The sequence below is a fragment of the Macaca mulatta genome, chromosome 1 (genome assembly GCF_049350105.2).
Source record: "Macaca mulatta isolate MMU2019108-1 chromosome 1, T2T-MMU8v2.0, whole genome shotgun sequence".
Taxonomy (NCBI): domain Eukaryota; kingdom Metazoa; phylum Chordata; class Mammalia; order Primates; family Cercopithecidae; genus Macaca; species Macaca mulatta.
Window position 1 is genome coordinate 141475850 of NC_133406.1, and position 19292 is coordinate 141495141.

The 19292-nt window shown below is 35.3% G+C and overlaps 1 protein-coding gene across 3 annotated transcripts in view; it reads right to left on the bottom strand.

Annotated features, from left to right (window-relative positions):
• Positions 1-2355: 2355 nt before the first annotated feature.
• Positions 2356-19292, bottom strand: part of SNX7 (sorting nexin 7) — a 108494-nt gene continuing 91557 nt past the window's right edge. For all 3 annotated transcript variants that reach the window (XR_013400582.1, XM_028831304.2, XM_077952636.1), the window contains one exon: positions 2356-2802. Coding sequence is in view for 1 of the 3 variants with exons in the window: in XM_028831304.2 (XP_028687137.2) it covers positions 2725-2802 (78 nt within the window). In the remaining 2 variants the exon portion in view is untranslated. The remainder of the gene's footprint in view (positions 2803-19292) is intronic.

A 19292-nucleotide genomic window follows, 5' to 3' on the forward strand; every position in this document is an offset into this window, starting at 1 on the left:
GAAATTAGGACCCTTAACCACTGCTGGAGGGAATGTAAAATGGTGCAGCCACTTTGGAAAACAATCTGGCAGCTCCTCAAATGGCTAAACAGAGTTATAATATAACCCAGCAATCCCACTTTCAGGTATAGGCCAAAGATAAATGAAAACATATGTCCACCCAAAATCCTGTATATCAATATTCATAGCAGCCTTATTCATAATAGCCAAAGTTGGAAACAACCTAAATGTCCACAAGTGAAAGGATAAACATAATAGATGAACAAAATGTGGTATAACCACGCAATGGAGTATTTTTAGCCATAAAAATAACGAAGTATTGACAAATACTACATTGATGAATCTAAGTGAAGGAAGCCAGTCACAAAAGATCACATATGATTATTCTAATATGAAATATACAGAATAGGCAAATCTATAGAGACAGAAAGAAGATTCCTTAGGCCCTGGGAGATGGGGGTTGAGGGCTAAGACAGTGACAGTTAAAAGGGATGAGGAGTCTTAAAAGGGACGGGGATTCTTTTTGAAGTGATGAAAAAGTGAAAGCAAAGTAAATAACTATAAACAAGAAAATGGCTGCATAAATTGCTGTAGATTCATTTCATGATATACTTTGCAGTCACGTAAAGAGTAGAGCTATTTTTGACTTTGAAGGTTTTCCAGAAGATATTGTTAAGTGAGGAAAGAGGCAAAATAGCATGTATAGTATGATGTCATTTTTAGATGTGTGATAAAAGATATGTGTGTATAAGTATGTACAGTATATTATGAAAATGGAAAAGTGTAAGGAAGGGTACATGCTAGTTAACATGGGTTACCTGTGCAGCTATGCATGGTATGTATTTGGGAGAGCAGTCATGTAGATGGAAAAGGAGAGGGATGAGGAAAGGCTCACAGTGCACTAAAGCTGGGAGGAAGGAGGGGAATGTATTGCACTTAAAAACAAAGCACATTTCATATTATCCCATTGAATCACTTAATGATCTGATTAACTATCATTTCTCTGCCAGGTTTTCTAAGTTTACTGTATCATTTAACAACCTGTGGGTTAGAGTCTATTATCTCCATTACCTCCAGATGGGGAAACTGAAGTTCAGAAGGCTTAAAGAGCTTGCAAAACAATACTGCTGGGGCAATTTTGATAAACAGGAAGGACTCTCACCTAAAATTTGTTTTGGATGTCAAGACTCATGATGCCACAAACACACCAAGAGGATATGAAAAGGTTTATCACTTACATCATGAGGCTTTCCGGGGAGAGCAAGGCTGGCCTCTCGGACTGATTCAAAAATGGTTTGAGGCAACTGGAAAAGGAGACCAGCTAAGGTTTTTATGGTAGTTAGCAGGTAGATTCCCATCTGTAGGGAGAGGCTTGTGTTTGAACTTTATTCCAGTCAGTGCCAAAGGAGGGAGCACTTGGGCTTTCAAAGCAGCTTGTCCAGGAGATGTGGGGCAGAAGAGGAAGAGAGAGAGGTGGGACCTACAAGCTATCAGCAGCCAAATGTCAAAATATGGAGCAAGACTTTTTATTACAGATGGTTATAAAATTTTATTTGCCAATATTTAAGAAAAATGTTTAGTTTTATATTTATAGCTGTGTGTGTATAAGTGAATCTCTTGTTTTAGTTAAAACAATTTAAATGTCTAGTTTTGTGACACTTAATTGACAATACCCAAAATATAAAGTCGTATGTATAAGACAGCATGCATGACCAAATACCTCAAATTTCACAGTCCTGAGAAATATCTACTTCCAAAAATCAGCGAAAATTAAATAATCAACACATTTAGCTTTTTTATATGGTTATAAAATTAATAGAAAAAATCTGTATGATCAGTATTACTAGAATATAAGCTCTGAAAGTATCTTTTTCATCACTACAGAACATAAGCACCTACATCTGTGCCTTGCATGGGATAGACAATGAATGAATGGGGAAATAAACTTGATAAACACTGTACATCTTAACAAATAAAAGCTAGGTATGAGTTGAAAGAATATGCAAAAATTTTACAAAGCCCAAATATATCTACTAGTGGGAATATAATTATATAAGGATTTCTAACTAATAACTCAAATAATAATTTAAATCTTGGAAACTTTTTAATTGTGGAAAACAATTACTTAACTTATAAAAAATCAATTTTTGAACAGTTATCATCTATTTTAATAATGTCAAATAATTTTTGGTTGTTACTTTGAATTCCTAATATTAAACTGAATAGTATTCAGAGGAAATGATAATGAAATAAAATGGAATGCACAGTATACTTGTTAACACATGCTGAACTCAATTTAGAATGTTTAAGAGGCTTGAGTTACTAGGAGGCAAGGAATACACTGCAGCCAGCCACTTCATACTAAACTTTTTATTAAAACAGTCCTTACAACATATTTAAAATGGCATGTTCCACAGTCAAATATTTAAGAAAAAAAATCTATATGCAATTATTGGCACACAAATTTAAGAACATAATTAAAACCAAGCCAGATCTCTCGCTGTATTTCTATATCTATATACATATAGATATATATCCATACAGATAGATATATTTTCAAATTCATGTCAGTGACCTGGAATACCTGAGGTTTCAAGTTGTTGGTTTTCCAGATAGTACAAAACATTTTTCATCCACTTTATAAGGGACATGGCAGATCCAGAAAGAATAACTTTGGTTAATAAATGCTGTCTCCCAAAGATCAAACAGAAGTCCTCAATGGGATTAAGGTTTATCTTCAGAGGTTTCTTCCAAGTGGAGGTTGGTCTGTGATGTAAGGAATGATTCCCACGTAGCAAGGCACTGAATAATGGAAACACACCATGAGGCAATCAATAACGGTTTACTTTCAGCATTAAAGGATTAATAAATTCTAACACATCTGTTCCTATTGCAATCTGTTCTATTCTTCTCTCCTATCATCTTGTCAGAATCCTTGTCATTTTCTACATATTTTAATTCTTAATGAGGGATGCTACTGCGAAGGGGAAAACATATTAAAGGTTAAAAAGATTAGCAAGGATTAGTTTGCTGAAATAGTCTACTATTACCCCATATCAAGAGAAAAATAAGAGCTCCACGTTATAGAGAAAAAGATGGAGCCAGTTGGAGCTGAGGAGGAGTGATGATACAAACACACTTCAGTCTGATTTGAATCCCATTACATCAAGTGTGAATTTGAGAAAGTTGATTAACCTTTATTAGTTTCTTCAGCTACAAATTAGGTTAATGATAGTACTTACCACTAGCACAACTGTGAGAATTAAATTTATATAATCTGTATAAATCTCTACGCAGAATGCATAACATAAAGTGAATGCTCAAAAAGTTAGCAACTGTTAGGATGGTCTGTCGGGAATGGGTGGAAAGACTTAAGTTATTAATGTGCCACAGGAAATGACACAGGATTGTAAGGGTCTGAAGGCATTCAGAACACATAAACATAAATGTGGCCTATTTGATTTTGCCTGAGGATGACCTTCCTAATAGACCAGTCTCAAGTATCTGTATGAAGTTTATCTACAGCATAATGTTAACAGTCTGAACGCACTTAGGATTCTTCTAAATCATACCTACTCTAATGTATATTCAGCCTGAGCTATAATGAATTTGGAAAGAAATTATGTTTTTTTTTTTTTTCAAACGTGGATAGACGGCCATAGACATGTATGTTTCTACATAATACACTCCAAAGTTGGACTGAGTAACGCTGGTCCACCTGGCTCAACTACCTCCATGTCACTTCTTCTGCCTCTAATCCTTTCACAGCTTTAATGTGTCCATATCGGACAACCAGTGCTAATAACAGACTAGAGATTTTTCAAACACTGTAAAAACTCAAACATTTAAAGCTCTCAAATCATAAGTGTGTTGCATTTCAAAAAGTATGTATTCATATAATTATGTATGTGTATGTGTATGTGTGTGCGTATGCACAAACACATTTTTTTCAAACTGAAGATTTAGAATATGGGAAATACTATGTCAATTCAGATTTTCATAAAGATTACATACTGTGATTTAACTCTGAGATAGGCTCCAATAACTTAGGAAGCTAATAATAAGCTAAAAGATTTGTATAATTACAGGAGAACAGTAAAACATTGAATGACCTAATTGTCAAATAAAAAAGACACTGGGTAAAATTTACCCAATAAATTACTGGGTTAAATAGTGGGTATTTATTTTGTAATATATTTTGAAGGCCAGACTTGGGGTAATGTAGGCCTCATTAGAATAATCAAGTTTATCAAGACTTTAAGGGATACTTTTTCTTTAAGTAGCTTTAGAAGGTACTGAAAGTCAAGTACAATCCAAGAAGCACAGTAACTGTAATGAATCGATTCTGGATTTGCTTTTATCCTCCGGTAAGTTACTAACTTTACGATATTCTAGTTCCTCAGATACATAATAATAATAGCCTCTCTCCTAGGGATGGAGAAATGACAAAATAAAATAGGAAGAGGAGGGAAGGGGAGGGGAGTAGAGGAATCAGGGTCAGGTAGTTACTACAGGAGACACCTCGTAAGAGTGGCCTCCTCTTAGACGGTACAGGAGAATATCTTAGATATCTTTAAGTATATCTAAATGTTTATACTAATGAAAAGGCATAAATTACTTCACATTTAGTATATTTTTCAAATTTTGGACTGTAAGTAATTTATAATTGTCCAAACTACACATGATTTGGGGGGCATGGAGGGTAGACATACAAAAATCTCTTCACTCAACAAATATTTTGGAGTTCTTACTATATGCCAGGCACTGTGACGGTACTAGCGCACAGCTCACAAACCAATAGAAATTAGGATTTAGCATGAAACCCAAGTAAGCAAATATAATCAACTATAGGATCTGTGATGTTACAGGACATGATGGGAGTAACAGTAATAGGATCTAAGATTGGAGTGTCCTAATGTTTCCTAGTGGAAGTAATCACTGAATGCAGACTAAAAGATGAGCAAAAGGTAGACCCCATAAATCTCAGCATGTTTGTGAAAGGTCAGTGTGAGGAAGCATAGAGTAGTGATCAAGAACTCAGGTTCAGGACTTCTGTTGCTGACCCAGAGGGTGTAACAGGGACTGGAAAGGCTCTTTTGCCTAAATCAATCAACCCAGTAGATACTATATATATAAAGCAATGGTTTTCAACACCCTGGAAATCAGGCAACAAAGGATAGTGGCCCCTGAGGAGAAAAACAAACAAACAAACAAACAAAACCAGAGTAAGCTCCATGATTACCCCAGTGTTATGGACTGAAGCCCTAATTCTAGTACCTAAGAAAGTGACTGTATCTGGAGATGAGGTCTTTAAAGAGGTCATTAAGGTAAAATAAGGTCATATGGGTGAGCCCTAATCCAATATGACTGGTGTCCTTATAAGAAGAGGAAATCTGGACACAGAGAGGAAACCAGAAATGTGAGCAAGGAGGAAGAATCATCTGAGGACACAGCAGGAAGGTGGGCATCTGTAAGCCAAGGAGAGGGACCTTAGAAGAAAGCAGCCTGCTGACACCTTCATCTTAGACTTCTAGCCTCTAGAATTGTGAGGCAACAAATTTCTGTTGTTTAAGCCATCTAGTCTTCGGAATTTTGTTATGGCATTTGTATTGGGCTGTTCTTGCATTGCTATAAATAAATACCCGAGACTGGGTAATTTATAAAGAAAAGAGGTTTAATTGCCTCACGGTTCTGCAGGCTGTATGGGAAGCTGGTGCCAGCATCTGCTCAGATTCTGGGGAGGCCTCAGGAAGTTCACAATCATGGCGGAAGGTGAGGTGGGAGCAGGCATGCCACATGGCGAATGCAGGAGTGGTGGGGGCAGTGCTACACACTTTTAAACAACCAGATCTCATGTGAACTCAGAGCAAGGGCTCACTTATCACCAAAGGGATGGCCCAAGCCATACATAAGGGATCCAACACTATGATCCAAACACTTCCACCAGCCCCAACTCCAACACTACGGATGACATTTCAACATGAGATTTGGGCGGGGATGAATATCTAAACTATATTAGCATCCCTCTAATATACGAGCTTGTTGCCTTAACAGAATTTCCAGGCCATGGTGAAGGGAGACATTACCTGGCTGACTCACTGAGTTAAAAGGATAGAGCTAAGAGTTAGAGAAAATGCAGCTAGAGTTCATAGACCAGAGTAACAGAGAAGAGAGTGGTGTATAGAGACAAAACTCTGGAGATGTGCGGAGGATGCACCATACCAAGCAGAATACTGATTGGCACATGCACGTGAGAAGACTATGAGACACAGGGGAAAAAAGCCATCGGGAAGGATTAAACAGTATCCAGCATTCTCATAGGGCCTACAATAGTACAAGATCCCATCAAGCAGACTGCAAAATCACTTAATTCATTATCTGCAAAATTTATCACTGTCAGAACACACTATAAAAAATGTTAAAAAAAAAAAAAAAAAAGCTTATTTGGCAGAAAAAAAAGAGACCAGATAGAAATATGGATCTATAAATAAATGACATAGTAACTACATGAGTACATATGATACATACTTTATTATTTAAATGTATTAAAATATATGAATTAAAAAAAGGAAAATCTTACAGGGCTTGTAATACATGTAGAGGTAAAATGCATGACAAAAACAGCATAAAGGTCAGGTGGAAGGGAATGAAAAAACACATTTGTAGGTTCTTATATAGGCAATATAATACTACCTGAAGGTAGACTATGACAAATTTAAGATACATACAGTAACCTAAAAATAACCACTAAAATAATAAAAGAGTTATACCTAATACAAAAGAGTTATATCTAATACACCACAAAGAGATGTAAAATGAAATCATGTAAAATTGTCTATCAATTCAAAAGAAGGCAAAATAAGAAAATGGGAACAATGTACAGACAGGACAAATAAAAAACAGCAAGATAAAAGACTCAAATATACCAATAATCTACTCAAATGTCTATATGCTAAACACACCATTAAAAGATGCAGATTGCCAACCGAATTAAAAAAAAGACCTACCTATACTTTGTTTAAATTTCTTATAAATATTTTAAATATAAGGACAAATACAGTTAAAATTAAAAGGATTAAAAAATATCTATATGGCCAGGCACGGTGGTTCATGCCTGTATTCCCAGCAGTTTGGGTGGTTGAGGTGGGAGGATCGCTTGAGCCCAGGAGTTTGAGATAAGCCTGGGCAACACAGTGAGATCCTGGGTTTATTTTTTTTAATTAAAAAAAATTATATATATATATATATATATATGTTTTATTGTAACACATGTCAAAAGAAAAGCTAGCATGCCTACACTAGTATCAGAAATGTAGATTTCAGAGCAAAGATCATTATCAGAGATAAAGATGATCATTTCATAATGATAAAAGGGCCAACACATCTAGAGGACATAATTTAAAATGTTTACACACATAAAAGAGTTTCATAAAAACTGACAGAAATACAAGGAGAAAGACAAATCTACAAGCATAATTGATTTTGATACCCCTCTCAAGAACTGACAGAATGTGTGGACAGAAAATCAGCACTCATATAGAAGATCTGAACCACACTATCAATCAAGTTGACCTAATTGAGATCTACAGGACAAAAGCAGAATACATATTTTCTTTCACGTGCCCATAAAACATTTACCAATATAGATCACATTCTGGCCATACAAGAAGTCTTGATAAATTTTAAAAGATTCAAGCCATATAAAGTATGTTCTTTGAACATAATGGAATTAAACTAGAAATCAGTAACAGAAAGATATCTTTAAAATCACCGAATATTTGAAATCTAAACAGGACAATTATAAAAAGCCTCCAGTGTCAAAGGACAAATCAAAGGAGAAATTAGAAAGAGTTTTGAACTGAATATGAAAACACGACACAGCAACAATTTTGGTATGCCATTAAAGTAGAACATAGAGATTTTTTAGCACTAAATGCCTACATATGAAAGGAGGAAAGATTTCAAATCAATGACTTTAGTCTCTACCTTGAAAACCAAAAAAAGAACAATTAAATGCAGAAGAAAAAAAAAAAACAAAAACAAAACAGAAAAGAGCAAAGTGGGACTCGATGAAAGAAAAAAGAAAAACAATCAAGAAAAATCAATGAAACTGACATTAGATCTTTGAGAAAATTAAACTTTTAGCCATGCTGCCAAGGGTCAGGAATGAGAGGTTTAATGTTAGTTCAGACTCTACTAAAGGAAAAAAGAAAATTATGAAGATCTTTTTTTTTTTTTTTTGGAGACGGAGTCTTGCTCTGTCACCCAGGCTGGAGTGCAGTGGCCGGATCTCAGCTCACTGCAAGCTCCGCCTCCTGGGTTTACGCCATTCTCCTGCCTCAGCCTCCCGAGTAGCTGGGACTACAGGCGCCCGCCACCGCGCCCGGCTAGTTTTTTGTATTTTTTTTTTAGTAGAGATGGGGTTTCACCGTGTTAGCCAGGATGGTCTCGATCTCCTACATTTGACAATGTAGATGAAATGGACCAATTCCTTGAAAGACATAAATTACCAAAATTCACCATAGAAGAAACCAATAACCCAAATGAATCTGAATTTGTAGTTAAATATCTTCATACACATACACAAATTTCCAGGCCCAGAATTCTTCACTGGTGAATTACAGCAAACATTTAAGGAAGAAATCATACTAATTCCATATAATCTCTTCCAGAAAATTGAAGACATGGGGATGCTGTCCAAAATACCAGAGCCAAAGATATTCCAAGAAAAGAAAACTACAGACTATTATTCCTCCTAAACATAGATATGAAAATTCTAAATAAAATTTTGGTAAATCAAATATAGTAATTTCTATAAACAATTATGCATCATAACCAAATGGAGTTTATTCCACGAATGCAAGATTGGATTAACATCCAATTATTTATCAAATGATAATATTAAATGCAACATTATCTCAATAGAGAGAAAACATTTATCAAATTCTAATGTCCATTCCTTATTAAAAAAAAAAATTCTCAGCAAATTAGGAATAAAGGAGAAGTTCCACAACCTGAGGAACAACACCTCCAAAAAGCTACAATAAACATCATATGCAGATATGCAATAAATATTAGCTATTATCAGTATTTTATTGCTTTTCAATAGCAAAAAAAAAACAAAAACTGAGTTTCATAAACCACTCACAAATCTCTTTCACCAAATGTCAAGTTTAAAAAAGAAGGAAATACAAAAATTCCGAAGTATATCTTTAAAAAATCTACCCACAATGTTTACGAAACAGAAAACTATTAACTGGGTGGAGAGGGCTGATGGGAACAGCACCACACTTTACATTTAGAGAAAAGCCCTCAGTTTCCTTTGCAAACCATCTTTCTGCTAGAGCTCTCTGGTTTGCTCTCTGCAAACCCATACACAATCTTGTATCTGGTACCCCTGCAGGGCAGCCCCAAAGCAATTACTACTTTCAGAAGATATTAGGTATTTTTAATAACTGCAAAACTATCATTTAAATAAACTTCTGAACATTCTCCAGGTAAAATTCAAAATGAAATTCTAAGCAGCCTGCTCTATTTAGAATTCTTGTCTAATAAGTGATTCAAATTGCACCAAAGATGGTGTTAGTCCTCAAGTGAACAAACTCCTATCATTTTCATATTCTGCATTAACTATGCTAGTTTAATAAAGGTCTAAGATATTCAGCAGTTGTCCATGCTAATTAGTGATGTGAGCTAATATTTTCATTTCTAAAGTAAGTACTAAAAGGGATAGTAAAACATGGTAAGACAGACAAATTAGCTATTTCATGATTTCCTTATCTTCCATACCAGAAGCAGAAAAAGTATGTGTTTTGAAATACAGAATATTATAGAAAAATTGACATAGGATAGCAACAGAAATAACATTAACAACTGTCATATACTGATATGAATATTTGGTTAGGCAGTATAATGATTGCTTTATATATCACCTTCTTTAAGCCTCACAATGACTACTGTGAATCCTATTTGACAGGTGAGAAAGCTGAGGCTCAAATGGTCTAAGTGTGTTTACATTATAAATCTCATCAATTGTATGCCAGTATTTTTCCATCAACAAATGGATAGTCAATCTCCTGAACCATCACCAGGGTACATTTAATAAGTCACTGGGTCATGAGAATGAGATGCCTTTCTTTCACATAGTAGAAGGATGATTTTGGAAGGAGAAATAGGTAAGAAACCCCGATTGCTGGGGCATCAGGCTGATCACATTTTAGGAAAGAGTATTTACAAAAGGTGAGTGTATGGAAATTAATTCCCTTCATGTATCTTGGAAATTCTGTATATATTTCTAGGAACGTATCTATTCTTTGAAGAAGACTGAATTAATACATGTCAGGAATATGGTAAGTGCTCAGTAAATGCAGACGACGCTATAGAGAAGGAATATATTGAACAACTGATGCTAAGATGCTGGCCATCAGAAAACTGCACTTTTCTATTTGAACACTAACCAACTGATACTTTGGTTTCTATTGCTCTCCAAACATGTAAATATTAAGTTTTGCCCTAAAAGCCTGAACCCCACTTATGTTGCTGACCAATATGGTTTTCTTCTGGGCCTGCAAAGCTGAGATCTGACCTTGAACTATGCAGCTCCTGACGCTACCAGATAACTTTGGGATTCTTGATAGCAGGTTTTTAATTAAATAAATGTAATTGCCTGTTTCCACCAATGTTTAATATTCACCCGTGTTACCTGATATCCTGCACATATATCAAATTAATGTACACAAATCTTTATAAACAACAAAAAGATGATCTCTAAGGCTCCTTAAATTTCTTTGCTCTTGAGTATGAAACCTAAGGAAAAACTCAAGACATATATTGTTTATACCATATAGTTAAGTAATTTATTACAGTGAATATTTACTGTGCTCAGGATTACAATTGGAAGATATAAAGAATCGTTAATACAACCAAAAAAAATCTCAAAACCTAGTGTGAGATTTGCTTATAAGTTAATATTTTTAAAAGATGTTTCTATTTATTTGGCTTTGCATTGTCAAACAATTTTTTCCACTTTTAAATCATTACAGTGAGTGAAGAAAGTATCTGTCAAAACCAGAGTAGTAATAAAAAAATATCCAGCAACACTGCTGGCCTGACATTTAATAGTTCTGGTTAGCTCATTCTAGCTTTGGATTCTCATACTATCATGGGAGAACCAACAACAACAGGAGTTCCACTTCCATTTGAATAAGATGTCATCATTTTCCATACATACTGTTTTATTTCATGCAATAATCTTCTGATGAAATCAGGTAATTTCATTTTACAGTTAAGAAAAATGACTCTCATAGTGCAGTACTGTGTTTTTTTCCAGTGCTCTATAGGAAACCATGGTGAACAGTTCCTTCTCACTGCAGAAAAAAATAAGCTGATAAATATGCTCTACATGCAACGAGCCAAGATGTGGATTGACCGGAAAAAAAGCTTATCACAAATCCTCGTTAATTGAGAATCCCGTACACGTTTCCCCCAGGTGGCTGCAGTTGTGGCCAAAGGCAAGTGCAATTTCTCTTTGAGGAGGGAACTCAGACAAAGAGAACCACCACAGGAAGGCGAGCCAGAGGTGGGGAAAACAGACCCAACAGGTAAACAAAGCCTTTCTGTTTCTACACACAGGCTGACAACCTCCTCAAATGCAGTACACACAGATAGAATACGTAGAAAATTAAGTTTTAATTCCAAAACTAACTTTCAGTTTTGAAAATAAATCTCTTGATACTTCACTAAAGGTGGTGACATTTTGCATTAGAAGAGGTAAATGTCTCTTCAGTTCTCATAAGCGGGTAGTAATCCCACAGGCAGATGTGATCAAGTTTTCTAAAGAGTAAATGGTGACAATAATGGCATTTCTATAGATAAGATACAGCTTTCAGTGGAAGCTTCCACATTTGAGAATCACTATTTTCTCAAGCTTGTGGGATATGAAGATGTTCTGTTCTACAGTGTGATTTCAGGCAAATTTCTTTATTGCTCTGGGCCTGTTTACCTATTCATAGTAAGGGTTTGAACTATGTGTGTCCGTTAAGTTTCATCCCAGAACTAAAATTGAAGATTTCCAGAGGCTAACCATGGCTGACAAGAAGTTGGCAAATGAAATCATATATAGTTTGTAAATATGCCTTGCTCTGCTTTGCTTGACCCAGTGTGGAATACAGCAAACATAAAATTTTACTTCTCCTCCTTGCATTTGGTATTTATAAGATAATTGTCATTATAATTTCCAAAGATAAGATTCATAAACATATGAGAAATATTTTCAGTACCACTACAGCTGCTTGTACTACTAGTAGCCAACATTTACTGAATCCTTATTAGACACTGAGTTAACTGCTTTTCTTTCATTCATTCATCCATTCATTCGTTTAGCAGCTTTAAAACCTGTTTTCTATGGTGGCAATTTTGGGCTCAAGTAAAATTAGTGGCTTAAGGCATATGCTGGTTAAGACTCCTGGAAATACCTGATGAGCATAAAATCTTATAAACAATTTTTAGTGACTCACTGGGAATGTTAACCTTTGCTTCTAAGACTTCTCTTTCATCTTTACGTATTCCTTTCCATCCATACATATATGTATATGCACGTACATTTATATTTTAACACCCAAACAAATCTATGGCATTGTCAGCACTTCATCGATGAGGATACTGAGGCTCACTACAATAAAAAAAAAGTCCTTAAGGTCACTCAGCTAAAAGTCAGAAGTCATTTGTCCAAAGCCCATGCCCTTAGCCACCATGTGATGCCTATGTAACAGCTGATATCTCCATAGGTAATGACACCACACTGTTGATAGAAACAGCTAACTAGAAAATTTTTCATCCAAATTATTACATAAGTCAAAATAAAATATAATTATGTATTTCTGTGGTAATAAAGTAAAATAACTAGACATTTACCTAATAATAATGATACTTATTATTAGAGAATATGTAAAAGTCACACCTTCCCATATATTTATTTTAAAACGGGAAATTCCCATATTAAGCCACATAAAGCTGTTGTGCGTCTACTTTTCACCTTTAATCAAAAAGCACCTTTTAGAGAGAGTACCATGATAATTACATCTTTCTCAATAAGCTACCAATTGGAAATATGACTGAGTTTCTTCTAAGTATTTTAACGTCGTCTCAAATGATCCTGGACACAGCTGATATCACCTACATTTGAGAAAACATTGAAGCTCAAATTGGCAATCATTTCTCTACTAGGTCAATAGCATCATGAAATTATTTATCATCTATAAAAATCATTAGGTTATGCCTACAATGACAGCAATAGGGTGTGTAACATTTTAGTAACTGTGTTTTAATCTCCTAAACCTGAAATTGAAACACTAATGAAAACTTTCAGGAGGTACATATTTTCAAATTCTGATATGTAATCAATCTGGAAATTAGAGTTGATACTACCAGAGAAAACTTTTATTATTTTGCAATAGCTCAAATTATTCATTAAATTTCATTTTTGGAAAAGTCTAAATTCAGCTTCTGAGAATCATTTGCCAATTTATAATTTTAGAAATACCAATAACTTAAAAATAACAGGATTTGCAGATTATTTTTCTAAAAATTACTTTTACATATCTCTCAAGAATGTAAGTGATCAGTGTGCACTTGTAATTATTGCAAATATTTAAATGACTGCAACACAGTTAATGCAAAAGGACTCATTAGCTACAAACGCCATCTTGTGGTCCATTTTTTTATTATTCTGTAGCATTATTCTGTAGATGTCTAACTCAAGATCTGATAAAGCCAGATGGAGCCCTAGATAAAATTTAATCCATTTCTCTCATTTTTATACATGAGGAAATTGGGGCTCTGAAAGGTCTAACATATTGGAAATCTTTATAGGAGAAATTAACATAAGAGCCAACATTTAAATTCATATCCTTATAAACTCATACTTTTGCTACACCACAACATCATTGTTGTTTACTTAAAACTAAGCCAATTACATGAAGTCTATCCAGTTTAATGCGAGACACTTCAGACATTAAGCTTATCTGTTTTTGTGTAAGCATACGTTGAAAGTACAACAAACTATACAGATGAGCACATTTACCTTTGGATTATTAGAAAATTAAGGTGCAACTATGATGTTTAAGCACATTATTTTATAGTGTGTTACATATGTGTTCCAGTTTTATTCTCCTAAAGACTTGTGAGGGATGTATGTGAAAGGGATATGGGGTGGGGGAAGGGAGGAATACCTCTATTTGGCAGTTTAGCAAACTGGGTATATAGAGAGGACATGATTAGGACTTTATAATTAGCTAATGCAGGCATCATGGTATCCAACTTTAATTTTTTCCATTAGAAGACCCACCTTTCTTATTTGTGATAAAATGCTGTGTGTGTGCGTGTGTGTGTGTTTAAATCATTTCTTCCTTTTCTATACAGAAACTATTATATTGGCCGATAGTATGTAGTCTGTCATTTACAAAGCACAATAAGCAGAATGTCCTTGATTCAGAAACTAGACATTTTTAGAAATTATTTCATTATTATGTGCAATCTCCTTCCATGCAAATCCCTGATTAACTACATAAAAACTTATGTAGCCCAAAGGATGGGAAGCAGCACAGACTATGGCATGATATAACTGTCTATTTCACACCTAAGGTCACTTTATTTGCATAGATAATTGAGAACAAATTACATTACAGAATATAGGGGACTGATGAGAATATTTTCAATCGAAGTTTTGAAAACCGCAGAAAGCTGGCTGGGTGCGGTGGTTCACACCTATAATCCCAGAACTCTGGGAGGCCAAGGCAGGCAGATCACTTGAGGTCAGGAGTTTGAGACCAGCCTGGCCAACATGGTGAAATCTCGTCTCTACTAAAAATATAAAAAATTAGCCAGCCAAGTAGCCTGTAATCCCAGCTACTTGGATAGTTGGGAGGCTGAGGCAGGAGAATCGCTTGAACCTGGGAGGCAGAGGTTGCAGTGAGCTGAGATTGGAGCACTGCACTCCAGCCTGGGTGACAGAGCAAGACTCCATCTCAAAAAAAAAAAAAAGAAAAAAAAAAAAAGTAAAAACCTATAAAACAACAAAAATATTTAAGACTTATATGACACATAATAAAAGGTTCACAACTAGATGGAAACATGAGCTATAGCTATGGATTTTGAAAATTTAATTCAGAGCAGAAATCACACTTAATCAAACAACAAAATAAGTACATAATAGTTAAGAATTCTGAAAATGACAACTAGTTGATTCTAAAGTTTCCTTAGAAATAAATAAAAATAAAATTCTGCTGCATTTAAACTTAATTCTACCACTGACTGTATTTTATATGCTTTATATGATGCTTGAATATTAAATCGATTATAAACTTTTAAATGAGAAAGGACACTATCTATATTAAGTGTAAGAGATCAACAGACTTGTAAAAACCAGAAGGCACTTCAGAGCAATGCTTCTTAAACTATCCGTGGTGAAGAACAATGGTTTTGTTTTTTCTTCTTTCAGTCTTCTAAGGACCATTAAGTGGTCTTACTGGCCATGACTAGTCTGTAATTCATGCCACATGCAAATCACCACAAAGGCTGGACAATACTTGAATTGTTCCATAGAATTCAACAAGTCAAACTTCCTAATCACCCACTTGGATGTCTTGGCAATGTGGAATCGCTATCAAAGATTCCAACTGATTACTTGCAACTTCTAAATTGAATCTGTAATAACTTATGGAATGAATATCAATCCACACTTAAAGTAGCATTAGAGATCAACACTATTACCCAAGATTTCCTAAACTATGTTTGGTAGAACACTCATCCTGCAAGAAGAAACACTGATCTAGTCAAGAAAAGTATTATGTCTTCAGATTCACAACCATATAAGCACATAAAGTACTCTGAGAACTTCTTTAGTAAATAAGCCTGCTTAACTACTTAATAATTACTTTGTTCTTTTTTTTTTTAAGTCAGAAATATCTTCTAATACAATAGGACCTTAATATGACTCTCATAAAACTTAAATTTTGAAAAAAATTAAGATTTTTTCAAAATTAAGAGGTCACCAAAACAAATACCCAGAAAATTAAATAAATTGACTTCTAAAAAGCATATTATCATTCTCCATGCTAACGACTAACTTATGGAAAATAACTTTGGCTTAAATATAAAGATTCCTGCAGACAGAAACTAGTTAGATTTTAGATTTACCTCTTGGAATGTGAAAGCAGGACCTTATCAACAACATAGAAGATAATACTTACCTTCTTATTTGCTATGGTAGGGGAATATTCATCTATACATCAGTGAAAAGTTGCATCAAATTATGCAAACATAAGTTCAAAGGCAGTAGGCTATAATAGAGCAGTGTTTTAAGCCATGTTGAATTAAAATCTACTCTGTCAAGACCTCATGGTTACCTAAGCTCGTTCAAGTGGTGTTAAAATGAACACTCTAATGAGCATTAGAAATCTTATATCTCTATCATCTGTTTGTTTTCCCTCTGTTTTCTAGAGAACATTTCAGACATTTACTCCATAAATGGTTTCTGTGAGCAAACAAATTCGGTATGTGAGAGGATAAAGAAAGGTGAATAGGTTTCTTTCCTAAGAATTTCTTAGAAACATAAACATGCTAAGATGCGTTGCCAACCTTCTCCAACAAAACGAAACAGTATAAGCTAAATGGGAGTAATCTGGCTATCAACTTGCCATCCTCAAGAAGTGGAAGTAAAGGATTGTGGGATAATGTATACCACAAATATACAATAATTAGAGACTCAACGAACTATGCCCAGAGACTTCCTCTGATATTTATAATAGTCAACTTTTAAAAAGTTATTTGTGAAATATCTTAAATGTAGATTTCCCTGAGCTCAGCTTACAATTCTTGCCTCTTCACTTATCCAAATTTCCTGGTAATAACGTGTCAAACTGAGAAGGCAGTTTCTTGGAGTCTAATGGCGGCTTGCCTCCAAAGATGTTCTAGAATCACAGAAGACTATTCCATCTCTGTATCTTTTGCTCTGACCATTTCTATGTTTCTTTAGATTCTATTTGAAATAAGAACTGATTGCTCAACAAAAAAGTGATATAGTTGGTAAAAAGGACAAGGTTAATAATCAATAACAATGTTGGTCTCTTGAAACACAAGGAGAACACTCTATTCAATGTATTGCCATTTAATGGCATTAAGAAGATGAAAAGTTGCTGTTTTCCTTTTGATGATCATCCCTAAATAAATTAGATGATCCATAGAAAAGTAGCATGATGTAACCTGAATTTCTTAATGCATTCAGGCTTCCAGTGAGTACTTCCCAATGAATAAGACAGCAGATAATGTAGGTACAAGGATGTAACGAATTGGAAAAGTTAACTGGTATAAAAATGGCTAGACTGAGTAAACTTCTAAGCTTCTTATCCTCTCAAGCTGGTGTGTTTGCTTTGCCAGAAATATAGCCTACATGTAACTGGAATCTATTCAATTTTAGGGTGTATAATGTAGTTCTGAGATATTCTTCACATAGTTCCAAAGACATAGAATGCTCTTTTCTGAAGGCCTATTTTAGCACCAGGGCATCTGTCTTCTGAGGTCTAGGGTTTAGGTCAGGCTTTAGTAACTATTAGGAGGCATGATTGTAAAAAGAAATGCACCTTGTTATGGGTTCAAAATTCCCTGTCCTGGATAACTCTGGATTATTCCAGCTCTAGTCAGCTTCTTTGTTTTCATAATAAGGAAAGAGAATTTAACTTTAAAGAAGGTGCCTCTTGACAGAGATTCAGCCCAGGAGTCTTTTTTATGGCCAACATAAAAAAAAAATGATTCAATACAGACCATCTATTACACCTCTGTTCCAACAATTTTAAAGAAAACTCAAACACTACCTGCCATTTCTTAGGCTAAAAACTATGCTGAACAACTCTATGTGGGTAACTCCCCTACCATATCCACTCTTCTCTCTCTAAGACAGGCTATTGACAAAGGGTTGAGCAAGTATTGACTGTGCCTGGTGTGTATCTGAAGTTACAAAGGAGGTTAACTACTTTGGAAACATTGTTCCAGTATTGCTGAAAACCTTCTCTGGGATTCACCTAGGAAAGTAACATGGCCTGCATTTCTTCTGAGTAAGTGACGGTCTGTCAGTCTTCCTTCTATGAGTAAATTTAGAATTAAGAGCTTCAACTGGGGCTTTGTAAGCACTGCTTTCAGGTTGGTAAAGGGCGGGCTTTTGCACCACTCACTGAAAAACAGAAGACACCCAGCCATCTCTTTGTGGCAATGGATAGTTTTTGTTTTATTACGTCTTCAAATGTACTGGATTTTATTAACTTTCATTTGTATTTGCCTAACCTTTTCATCTTATACTTTCATTCTCCTTCATGGATAAAACAGCAGTGAAATAGAAATGAGGTAGTTCTGTTTTCTTCGTTCCCATTACACAGTTTCCACTAGGAATTCATTTTTATTAATTTCTTGATAACACATGAATTCCTAATTTTCTTGCTTCCAAAGAGGCTCCTCATACCTACTCTCATTTGACTCTGGTGCTGTTTGGAAGCTCTTCACATTTTTTCCCCCAAAAACTCTCTGTTTCCCGACATATGCTTTCACTGATATTGCCTGTGTTTTTCTGTATTCTTCCTTGACTGTATCCTCCTCTATCATCTTTGTTTCCATGGTCCATGGTCCACAGGTACGATTGTGTCAGGTTCTTTACCTGCTTCATTCTTTTCACTTTTAAGAATTGCCCACTCGGCCGGGCGCGGTGGCTCAAGCCTGTAATCCCAGCACTTTGGGAGGCCGAGACGGGTGGATCACGAGGTCAGGAGATCGAGACCATCCTGGCTAACACGGTGAAACCCCGTCTCTACTAAAAAATACAAAAAACTAGCCGGGCGAGGTGGCGGGCGCCTGTAGTCCCAGCTACTCGGGAGGCTGAGGCCGGATAATGGCGGAAACCCGGGAGGCGGAGCTTGCAGTGAGCTGAGATCCGGCCACTGCACTCCAGCCTGGGCGACAGAGCGAGACTCCGTCTCAAAAAAAAAAAAAAAAAAAAAAAAAAAGAAAGGAATTGCCCACTCCTCTCAAGTCATATTCTCATTTAGAGTGTATGATTTTCAAAGTATAACTAACTTTTCTCTAATTTTTTAAGCTACTTTACTAAATTCTAGGAAATATGACTGAGAATGGCCAAGTTTTCCTTCTTTGCTTTCACCCCCCAGATTTTGAAAATAGTACTGTCTCCTTATGGACTGTCATGTTAAGATAACAGTTCTTTGTCAGTCAGAATTAAGTCTAGGGAGACTATT